The sequence below is a fragment of the Vespa velutina genome, chromosome 6, assembly GCF_912470025.1.
Source record: "Vespa velutina chromosome 6, iVesVel2.1, whole genome shotgun sequence".
Lineage (NCBI taxonomy): Eukaryota > Metazoa > Arthropoda > Insecta > Hymenoptera > Vespidae > Vespa > Vespa velutina.
Window position 1 is genome coordinate 3786019 of NC_062193.1, and position 12214 is coordinate 3798232.

General features: G+C 23.9%; 4 protein-coding genes across 5 annotated transcripts; 1 reads left to right on the forward strand and 3 right to left on the reverse strand.

Moving 5' to 3' along the window:
* Positions 1-91: 91 nt before the first annotated feature.
* On the reverse strand, positions 92-1809 carry LOC124949753 (probable dimethyladenosine transferase). The gene is made up of 5 exons (XM_047495410.1): positions 1450-1809; positions 1009-1375; positions 546-891; positions 360-466; positions 92-298 (listed from the first exon to the last, which is right to left on the reverse strand). Exons 1-5 carry the CDS (start codon positions 1505-1507, stop codon positions 256-258), a joined length of 921 nt encoding a protein of 306 aa, XP_047351366.1. The 5' UTR covers positions 1508-1809; the 3' UTR covers positions 92-255.
* Positions 1810-2243: 434 nt separating this feature from the next.
* LOC124949752 (dehydrogenase/reductase SDR family member on chromosome X-like) lies at positions 2244-4503 on the reverse strand. Its single transcript, XM_047495409.1, has 6 exons — positions 4049-4503; positions 3430-3537; positions 3198-3371; positions 2899-3106; positions 2613-2811; positions 2244-2538 (listed from the first exon to the last, which is right to left on the reverse strand). The coding sequence occupies exons 1-6, from the start codon at positions 4221-4223 to the stop codon at positions 2338-2340; spliced, it is 1065 nt and encodes a 354-aa protein (XP_047351365.1). The 5' UTR covers positions 4224-4503; the 3' UTR covers positions 2244-2337.
* Positions 4504-6076: 1573 nt separating this feature from the next.
* On the forward strand, positions 6077-8166 carry LOC124949902 (complex I assembly factor ACAD9, mitochondrial). The gene has a single exon (XM_047495758.1). The coding sequence runs from the start codon at positions 6207-6209 to the stop codon at positions 8064-8066; it is 1860 nt and encodes a 619-aa protein (XP_047351714.1). The 5' UTR covers positions 6077-6206; the 3' UTR covers positions 8067-8166.
* Positions 8167-8848: 682 nt separating this feature from the next.
* Positions 8849-11904, reverse strand: LOC124949904 (programmed cell death protein 2-like). Of its 2 annotated transcripts, XM_047495768.1 has the most exons (5): positions 11570-11904; positions 10974-11175; positions 10742-10910; positions 10182-10625; positions 8849-10100 (listed from the first exon to the last, which is right to left on the reverse strand). In XM_047495768.1, exons 1-5 carry the CDS (start codon positions 11678-11680, stop codon positions 9836-9838), a joined length of 1191 nt encoding a protein of 396 aa, XP_047351724.1. In that variant the 5' UTR covers positions 11681-11904; the 3' UTR covers positions 8849-9835. The 2 variants fall into 2 exon arrangements, with proteins under 2 accessions (XP_047351724.1, XP_047351723.1); XM_047495767.1 differs by having other exon boundaries at positions 8851-10100; positions 10742-11175; positions 11570-11903.
* Positions 11905-12214: the final 310 nt, after the last annotated feature.

Consider the following 12214-nt stretch of genomic DNA (forward strand, 5'->3'; position numbering starts at 1 on the left):
GAGCACAAATAGTATCTGTATCATAAACTGTAATTGTAATAATTATATACTTTATATTTAAAAGTTTCATCCATATATAAATATCTACACATATATAAAAAAAATATCTATATTTATTTACAAATATTACAATATTTCTTATAAAAGAACATAATGAATATTTTTTTATTTTTCTCTTTGGATTTTTTATATAATCCTGATGATCTTCACAATTTGATCATTTAAAGAAAATGAAACACAAGAATTTTTCTTTATTCATGTAAAATGAATTCCTTCAGCATTGAATGCATGTAAGAGGCTAGAAACAAAAAATATACTTCATACAACAAAACTTCAGATATATTATAATTTTTACATACCTAATAAAATCATCAATATCCATAGTTCTAGCTCGCTTATTTTCTGCTTTAGCAGTTTGCAATATCTTATTTACCATTTCTCTTATATCAAAATCTTCTGGTACTGTCTATATTTTAATGTAATAAGATTAATTTAGAAAAATATCTTGAAAAAATATTTCTATAGAGATTAAAAGTGATGAGTACCTTATTGTTTAAACTACAATGAAGTTTATAATTCTTTTCTAACATTGTCATTACAGTAGTTTGTTTAAATGCAGCTGAAAGCGTTTTATTTTTTCTTATGAATGTAATCCTTGTTAATCCATCCCATTCCTGGTAATTAATTGGTGGTGGTGGATTTCGAGGTTCTATTCTAACTACATTTGACTCTACTTTTGGTGGTGGTCTAAAATTATTTTTTCCAACTTTCATTAACATATCTACACGTGCTAAAAGTTGCGTGTTGATACTAAGACGACAATATAATTTATCGCCTGGTTTTGCAACCAAACGTTCTGCAAATTCTCTTTGAAACATAAGTACTGCACATCTAAAAAAAAAAACAATTTGTCATAAAATAGAACAACACATGTATATTTAATTTTCGCAACATTTAAGTAGATAAATATTTTCATATTATTCAGTTTCATATAAATATATTAGTTACCTAAAAATAGGCCTGTGCAAAAGTAACTTGAATACTAATGGAGATGATATTTGATAAGGAATATTAGCAATGCACAAATCAAAAAATGGCAAATTTGTTTTCAAAACGTTTCCTACTATTATTTGTAATTTTGGTTGATAAGGTGATCCTTGTACACGTTTTTGCAGTTCTGCAACCATTCTTGGATCTAATTCACATGCTATTACTTTTTTTGCTTTATCTAACATTTTGATTGTCATATTTCCAGTACCAGAACCAATTTCTAATATAACATCTGTCGATCTAATTGCAGCTTTATCAACCATGTTTTGTATAATAAGAGGATTTTTCAAAATATGTTGACCAAAATCCTTATTAAATTGAATACCTACGAAATATAAAAATTAAATCTAATTTCTCATACAAAGAAAAGTGAAAAAATTAATTAAAAAAGTTCTTTACCTTGTCTTGTAACCTCTTTATGTACACGAGATACTTTTTCCGTACGTATTTTCGGCATTTTAATAATTAATATTTAATAATTAATATTTAATAATTAATAAACTTATTTTTCTGAATAAACGAACTCTCTAAAATAAAATTAGAACAAGTTTTTTTTTCAACTATAAGTATCAATTTTTGTTTTTAAATCTGTAATCCTTAAAGGTTATGAAATCGTGCCGACATTCAATCATTCGGTCGTCATCTATTGACTCAGTATTAAAGAAAGTAAGAATAATTTGTAGTGATGATTTAAAATCTATATTAAAAATATAATTTTATATTTTTAGAATCAAAATAGCAAAATCATTTAATCAAAACTGATGGTAAACTAACTAATTCAATTTTTATTTGTTTTTTTGCGTTTTTATTAGTTAAACTCCATAATAATTTTTACATGAAACGATCAACGTATAAGAACATTTCGATGTAGTCATGTAGTATAGTTTTTACTATAAAAGTATTTTTTTATGGAACCATTTTATTGTGAAGAAGGATATTAAACAACATTTTATATTAATATTAAATAAAATAATTGAAACAACGATTTTATTACATTTATAAAATAATAAACAGTAAGATTTAATATTCTCATGTTATATTGTAGTAGTATAGTGTGTGAAGTTAGATAAAATTTTTTTTAATTATAAAAACGTTACAGTAATAATAATAATATTATTATTATTATTATTGTTATATTGTTAGTAAATTTATAATATTTTTAAGAAAATTTTACAAGAAATGTTATATATTATTGCATATTAAGATATTAAATGTTACATAATATTTATATTTTGTATTTATAATGTTGTATTTATAAAAATATAATAATATAAAAATACAACAATATTAAATATCAATGTATTGAAAAAAATCTTTCAATTGCACTTGTTCAAGAGATAGATGGAATAATTTTTCTTGAACAGATTTGTCAAAAGCTATAGGATTTACTTTTGTTTCTTTACAATTATTAATATAAATGCCGCCACGTTCTTTAATTTTATCGTTTGTAGCAGCATAGATTATTGCTATAGCTCCTTCTTCAGGACTCTGCAATTGTTATAATTTATTTATCAATAAACGATTATAATAGTACAAAAATATAGAATTTCAGTCAAACTTACCTTTATTATATATTTACTTAAAAATTTAAATTTATATATATAAGAATGTTGAAATAAATCTGTATTAACAACTCCTGGATGTACCGCATACATTTGAATTCCCAGTTGGTTCTTTTTAAAAAGATTTTGTAAATGTTTTGTAGATATTACTTGAGCTAATTTACTTTGCCCATACATTGCATATGTATTGAAATTTTTTCTAATCAGTACAATGTTATGTTATAAAAAACTTAATCTGTATTTAAAGTTTATAATTATTGATTTATTTAAATTAAATGTGTCATACTTAAAATTTATGTCATCGAATTGCATATGTCCAGCATAATGAGCACAAGAAGAAACATTAATAACTCTACTGTTTTCTTGTGGATGACTGCCAGCTTTCAGTAGAGGTAATAATAATGCTGTCAAATAAAAGTGTGCTAAATAATTTACACTCCATTGTTGTTCAAAACCATCCTTTGTTTCTTCACGCGGAGTAAACATTATACCAGCTATAAAAAATATGTAAATTGATTATGAAATTATTAGTTATACCCAAATTTTTATTAAAATGCATATATATCCATATTTAACTATTTTTACCATTATTTATTAAAATGTGTATTTTTTTATAATTAAGTTTAATTTGATTAACAAATTCTTTTACAGATTCCAACGAAGCATTGTCAAGTTTGTAAACTCTTGCTTTTCCTGAAGTAATACCAGATTTTCTGATTTGTGAAATTAATTTTTCTCCAGCAGCAGGTGTTCGACAGGCTATAATAATAATTTATTAATTGTAAATGTATAAACAAGATTTTATTGTAATACTTACCAATTATTACTTCCATGTGACATTGTAGCAACATTTTTGTAACTATAGCACCAATTCCTCTAGAACCACCCGTTACAATAACAATTTTTTCAGGCATTGGTAACAAATCTTACAAAATAAAATAATTTAATCAGGATTAATACTTATTGTGAAACTATAATTATCTATAATTATTATATATTAAACTAAAATTATCAATAAAATTTATATCTATATTCTGATGATTATATCTGTATCATAATTTAATTTTCGATTATAGCAATTGCTTTAAGTAATTTGTAAATCTTTTTTTTTTTTTTTTTATTAAAATAGAAATATATACAATGTTCTTCTTTCTTTGAAACATTAAAAAAATTGATATTTACTTTTATATGTATTTTCTAATAGATTTATTAAAAATAACATCAATAGATTAACAAATGTATAAAATGATACAAACAAAATATCCAATTCTTTAGAAGAAATCCAGTATAGATAGCTCTTGATGTTTTTCTCTACTAATTCAAATGAAAAATTTGTAAAAATCGCATATGCGTACTGTATAATTTTTAAAATGCGATTTTAAATTATTATTTTTGTTGCTTTTTAAACTAAATGAATAATATATAAAAGATCGTACCTGTTTTATTATTTTTGGCATTAATTTTGTCGTTTATTATATCTTGAATAGCTATTTTTGAGTATATTACGTTATAATAACAAGTCGTTAATAAAAAGCTTAGATTTATTCGTAATTTATAATAATATAGCCAACCAAAAAGAAACGCGCACATTGAAGCTGTTATAAGTAACATATTTCCTTATAATTTCAAATCGTCTACTTGTATAATGTTAAAATTCTTTAACCGATATTTGTTAGAAATTAACTGTCTTCATAGGTTGAAATGTAATGGAGTTCTTGCATATGACGAAATTAAGAATACGTGTTTAAAATACCGTTAAACTGCTAGTTTCTTTTTTTTTTTGTACGATAAAAAACATTAATTCCTACGCTACTTTATAAGACAAGAAGCTCAGTAAAAAAAGATGTTTGTTCCTACAAAAAAGTATATAACTGCTGACTTTAATATAAGGTTAAATAAATAGATATAGTATAAACATATATAGTATAATAAGTATATGAAACATCGATTACATTATTAGATTGTATTAATTTATATACAATGTATGTTTTACTATATGCATGATAAATAAATTTTTGTTTATATGAATTTATAGGAATATATATTTCTTAGGACACTAAATTAATAAATAATCTTTTCCATTAAGAGAGACGAATTCTTCTTTTTGCATTTGTTTATTATATAAAAATATATAATTACATTTTTGAAAAAACTTTCGTTTAAACCATCTTAAATAATGAATATGCAATTATTTTATATATAATTTATTTAATAGTAAATATTAAAAATTAACTTTTCTATGTTATTTGTTCATTTATTCGTTCTCTGATTTATATAAAAAAAAAAAAATGTCATACATCGTTATCGTTAATCTTCAATTTTTTTTTATTTTTCATACATTTATGTATATGTAAAAATTTTTACTTTTTATACATTTATATATATGTAAAAATTTTTGCTTCTCATACATTTATGTATACGTAAAAATTTTTACTCTTCATACATTTACATATATGTAAAAATTTTTACTTCTGATAAATTTATGTATACGTAAGCATTTTTACTTCTCATATATTTATGTAAATGTGAAAATTAGCTTTTAATTAGTTTGTATATTTACAAATTACACTGTTTACTACTTTTCATTTCATACTTTTCATTTCATACTTGGTTAAAATGAAGTATCGTCACCCTATTATAAATCTGTTTGAAGATTATATTAGAATTAATTATAATTTAATTAACTACATGTGTATATATTAACTGCATGTAATATCAATACGTGGATAATGGATATTCAAAATTCGTTGACAAAGAATGGTAAAAAGATCATAAGTACACCATCTATTTAAAAAGAATGAACTTCAAGAATAATAGCTGCTGCGATTATTCTTTACTAATTATATATTATATATATTAAATATTTCGGAATACATACGAGAAACGTATATAAAATTGTTCAAGGAAACGCATTTATTAAATTTAAAGTGAATGATTATTATTTCTTTATAAAGAGTTTATGGAAAGAATAATTTTTATAAAAGAAGCGAATGCATACTTTTAAAAATTTACACATATTTCATTTTTATCCGTAGAATTATTAGAATTATTAGTCGATTGGAACGAGAATTAATTTTTGGATCAATATTATAGATAATTACGTTTTTTGTAAAAAAACAAATTAATTCTTGTGATATACAGAAGAATTCGATGATACTTTAAATACAAAAAGGTTAGATAAGATATTTTATTTTAATATTTATATCACTTTGAAGAAAAATTGAAAGTTTATGTATTTAATTACCAAAGCGCATAATTCCATCATTCACTTAACTTCATCTAATTGATAAAAATTGACTCACAAAGATTCTTACACAACCTAATAATAATAATATTATGTATTATAAATTTTGTATTTTATTAATTTGCTTATTCCAAGATTTTATTCATTATTTTTTGTATTTTTTTTAAATCTTACTCAAAGCGAAAGGAAAAGCGACAGAAACCTATCGACAACATAGGTAACTAAAATTTATACTACATTGATATAGGTTTTGTTTAAGCTCTTGCTTGAGCAAATTTAACCTTATCGGTGATTATTAATAATTATATTTATCGAATTTTGTATATTATAAACGATAATAGCGATATATAATGTTGACACGAAAAATATGTTACAATGGAAATCGATATATATCAACAATAATTTATATGTCCAAAAGAAATATTCAAAATATGAGAAATATAGAAGCATTTGAAGAGAAAATAAGACTATCTGAACAAAAAAAGAAATTAGAACGAAGGCCACCATTCTTAAAAAATTTATTTGTTGGTAAGTTTGACTTCGATTTTATGACCTTTCCTGAACCACAATCTTCTGAAAGGTACAAACAATTTTTTGAATGGATAAAACCATTTGAAAATTACATATCTTCCATAAATAAAAATGAAATATCTACAACAGAAGTGTTTCAAAAATTTAAAGAACTTGATATTTTACGAGCTAGAATAGATGCAAAATATAATGGATTAAATATGTCTGAAGCGGAAACTCTTAAAATATTAGAAACTTTAGGATCTATTCCTTGGCTAGCTACAACCTTTGTTAAAAATAATATTATACCTATTGATTTAATTTCTAAATTTGGTAATGAAGCACAAAAAAGAAATTATTTACCTAAAATAGGCAATGGAGAATTATTACCAACAGTTTGTATTACTGAAGTTATGAGTGGTCCTAATATGAAAAACATTGAAACCAAAGCATCGCTTTCAGATTGTGGTAATTTTTGGATAATAAATGGCAGGAAAGAATTTGTGGCTAATGGATCAAATTCTAATCTCTTTCTAGTTATTGCTCAATCTGATGAAAAGAATTTTTCATCAAATCTCTTATCCACATATATAGTAGAAAGTAATTATGAAGGCATTACTTGTAGCAATATTATTAATACAATAGGTCAGCAGGAAGTACATATTTGTACAATTGACTTCAAAAATACATATATTCCTAAAGCAAATATACTAGGTGAAATGGGTAATGGAAATGATGTTTTATTAGATGTATATACTCCTGGAAACAATAAGGTTGCTGGAGAAGCAATTGGCATTTTACGACATTTTTTGTCTTTATTGAACAAAAATATTTTAGGAAGAAAACATCTTGACAAAAATATGTATGAATTTGAAGCAGTACAAGAAGTTGTTGGATTAATAACATGTAGTTTGTATTGTATGGAAAGCGTTGCATTATTTACTAGTGCAATAGGTGATCTTTATGAAAATCAAGATTTGGAATTAGAAAAGGCTGTAACAGAAACCTATTGTGCCAATGAATGCATAAAACAAATTTATAAAGGATTGCAGGTGATTGGAATTGAAAGCTATATGAAAGATAATCCATATATGAAAGTTTATAAGGATGCTTTAGGATTGTCTTTATTTGATGGATCTGCTATTGATGAAAAAATATATATAGCTTTATTAGGTTTGCAATATGTTGGAATAGATTTTCATGAAGATATTGTTAAAACAAGAAATAATTTACTAAATCCTATTCATTTTCTAAAACAAATATTTTCTAACAAAAAAATAAATTTATATTTGTTTGAATATGCACATTTATCCTTCAAAATGGCATGTTCTTTAATTGAACAATGTCTTCAAATATTAGTAGATATAAGTACAATGTTATTAGAAACGTATGGAACAGAAATATCTTCTAAACATATTATATTACAAAGACTAGCTGATATTACAATTCAGTTATACGTAACAATTGCTGTAGTAACACGTGCATCTAGGAGTTATTGTACAGGAATTAGAAATGCCGAAAAGGAAAGATATATAGCAATGTATGTTGCTCAACAGGCATTTAAGGAAGTAATATTATTAAAAGAGATTATAATTAATAACGAATTACTCCAAAATGATAGAACATTAGAAAAATTATCTGAATCTGCATTTCACTATAAAGGATATATGTGTGAACATCCTTTGAAAAGAAATTTGTAATTACATTAAAAGATTTTCTATGCAATATTGATACATTTCTTGACCAGTAAAGACTTATAATCTAAACAATACAACTCGCATATGTTATTTTTACATTGTATATTATCTGAACAGTTTATTTTAAAATAATTAATACATTGTAGAATTATAATAATTTATAAAATCTATTGTATGCATAAAAGTATTGTATTATATGAAACAATTTTATTGCAACTAATTTCAATGCATCGAAGTTGTTGCGTGTGAAGACTAATGTTAATTACTATATAATAAAAGTATATATAAAATTCAGTGTTTATACAAAATCCAAAAGTATAGAGAAAATAAACCCCTTTAGTTCATAGGTCTGATATTTTATACTATAATAATATATACATATAAAAACAAATACACTGATAATCATTATGTTCAGATAAATTCTTACAATTGTATAAATAAGTATTGTTTTAGATATCAGAATTTTGTTAATTGTTTAATAAAGTAGTTTAATTTGTAAAATTAAATTTATAAAATAAAAATTAAGTACGATACAAATTACTTTAGAATTTATCCTATATTATGAATACTAAATTAATGCAACATAGAACATATACATTCCAAAAAAAAATCAACAAATTAAAGAATTGGATTAAATAATTGAAGGAACAATGAGAATCAAATAGTGAAATAAAAATAACGGCAATATATGAATTAGAATTTATAAATGAAACTTGTATTACTCAAAATTAAATACTCATATTCATAAATTTAATTCATATTTATTTATGGAACTTATTTTATAAATGAAATAATTGTGCTCATATTATATTTAATTCACATTAGAAGTTTTTTATAATTTGAAATCAAGAAAAATGAGCAAGTTTATTTTTACTTAACTTTCTCTATTTACATATCAATTACAATGTATCCTTATATTTTTACACTAAAATTAAACTTCGAAATGCTTAATTTTTTTATTTTTATATCATGCTATATATTTTAAAGTTTTTAATTCTTTTTATTAATCACTTCAAAATATTTAAGTGATTTAATCTACTATCGTTGTTCATAATTATAAGATTAAGTTAAATTAATTATTGGAAATAATCTATAGTTTATGAACTTTATATACTCTTTCTCGTATTTTATATTCCAATTGCTTTGAATTATATTTAATATTATTTATCATGTTCACCATTACATAGTATGTAATATATTAGGTAATTTTATAAGCATTGTATTAAAATCAAATTAAATGGCCACTTACTCAAAGTATTATAAGAAAATTTTTCAAAATATTATGCTTTAATATGTTAAAATATTGAGAATTAAAATTGAAGACAATATGTTACGAAAAATTACAAGTGAAGAAACTAAAAAAGAAAAACTAATATATTATTACGACAAATTTATTAATTTGTCATAGTGTTGTCATTTATAAAAACAAAGGCAAACTTATTTTATCATAAAAAATAATATAATAAACAAAAATAATAAACAAAGAAATTACAAAAATATAATAAATAATTAAATACACAACGTTTTGATAAAGTTAAAGGTCTATAGATATTTACATAAAAATAATTATGTAATTTCTATATAATATTTTCATTAATTTTTTAAAAATTATTTAAAATGCATATTTGTTATAATTTTCAATACATTTTCATTGTATTACAGACATTTCAAACTATATGGACGGTATTTATCTATAGAAATAAAATTACTATATTTTTACCAAAATTATGTCTCCATACTATATTATAGAATTGATTAAAACAACATAATCACTATAATCTTTCTGCTTGAACAATAATATGTTCTTCTCTGTATGAATCAGTTGAGGACCAGCAACTTTTTAAACATGTGAATATCAGAACTGTACCAAATTCAATTTGGAAATTTTCCTCATTTTGTGGTTGCAATGTTAATTTTGGTATAAGTGTTGGCAATACTTGTAATTCAAAAGTCATTTCTGCTCCACAATGTCTACATTTTCCAATACAACCACTTATAGGATATAATAGTAAAGCTCCAGAATTGTCTCTGCAGTATCTATAAAATAAGAATATAAAATATATATTTTATTTGTATAAAAAAAATAAACAGTCAACAAGATAACTAAAGTTTTTGTACCTTAGCAATTGTCCAGGATTATTTTGTATGCGACTGACGAAATTATGGAACATTTCATCCCCATGCAATGGAATAGTTTTTTCATACTTCTCTATATCTGTCCCAGCATTTTTTGAATCATTAGATTCTGTTGGTGATGAATCTGGATTGGTATGTTGATATTCTAAAAGTAACTCTCGAACATGTTGTGGTACATCAATATTGGAAACTTCTTCATCAACAGAAATAAAGATTTCAGTAAAAAAGTATTTCTCTTCTGTATTTGACTCAATCTCTATTGGGAATGGCGTTACTTCATGTAACAAACTGACCAAGTCACATTGTGGCTGGGTAGGAGTATCAATGCATACAACTTCACTTTCTTCACCTTCTATTTCTGCAGATGCTTGAGGAGAATCTACTTTTCCTACAGCTCCTCCAATTGGTGATTCTATACTTGCAGGACTAAGGAATATGATTGATATAGATCAATATATATATATATATCAATATATATATATATATATTGTATACTATACATAATTTAATATAACGCGCATATAAAATAAACAATGACAAACCTATTCGCATTTGGGTCATCTACTTGCAATACAGCAAAATCATCTACAAAATCTTTTCCAATAGCAGATTGCATGGAATTATTAAAATCAATAGGAACATTTGATAGCATGTTATTTCCATTGTGTTCACAAGAATTCTCATTCAAGTTATCGCCCCAGTCATCTGCTCCTGCCAACCAAGTTTTTGTAAGTAATACACTTGTGCCATCTTCACTGGATGGATTTGTTTTACTTTCGTTCTCCAAGGACTGAATTCTCAAACAAGTCCAACTTTCATTGTGATTCCAACAATTTGGATTGATGCATGCAAATATATAAAGTGTGCGATGGTATTTAGAATTTTCTAGTGGAGCATACAATTGTAGAGCCAAGAGTTGGTGTAAGCCGCAAAGTCTACACTGTGGTGATGACAGTGTGTTCTTTCCATGCCAGTCCTATCCATAGAAATATTATACATAAGTAAGTGTTGATTTATTGAATATGATGTAGAGAAATTATATAAAATATTAATATATATATATATTTTTTTAAGAATATTTGAATAACTATTTTAAAAATAACAAATAAAGAACAATACAAAATATCTGGTTTTATCTGTCTACATAAAAATTGTTAACAATTTGTGCAAAAATATCATATAAATTTGTAAAAGGGTGTATCAAATGACTATTTTTCTTTTTTTTTATCTACTATACAAATATATTGTACAAACATGCAATATAACATAAAAACTTCTCATTATCTAATTTTTTTAAATTTCTAATCTATATATAAAAAGCAGCAATATGTAAAATAAAATTTTTAACGAACTTTTTTACTTATACTCACTGGAAATCCACCAATTTTATTAGTTGTAAAATTAATTAGATTACGATGCTTATCTATCACATAGTCATCTTCGTAACCAAGATATACCTTCGTACGATTATTACGAGCCATTAAATATGATTCAAATAATATTTCATTGGAAGACTATCGATAATAAAATAGCACTGATTTTTTAATACAGCGTTATCAATGAAGCTTATAAAATGCAGCTGATATGTACATAACTTTTGTACGACGCGTGCGCTTTTACCGGTTTCTGCTTTAATCGATTTTTGGAGCTTTCACAAAAGATAAAGCATATTACAGATTTCTTCACTCATAGTTTTAAGATAAACTCTAGCGGTGGCGCTATTATAGCTTTTTTTCTATCGTTTTTTATGTTGGTATTTCTTTTTCGCTTATTGGTTGTTATAAACCAATGCACATGTACAGATAATATATATAAGACATAACTTCTAATCTTGAACACTGAGTTAAGAAAGGAAAATATGAATATATAAAATTGTTTTTTCTATTTTTTTTTATTAATATTCTCAATTTCTATTTTTACGACTTATTGTCTATCAACAACTTGTATTAATAGGAAAGTATTTTAGCACATTGTATTTTCTTTATCAACATTCCAATAAATACTATGTGTGTGTT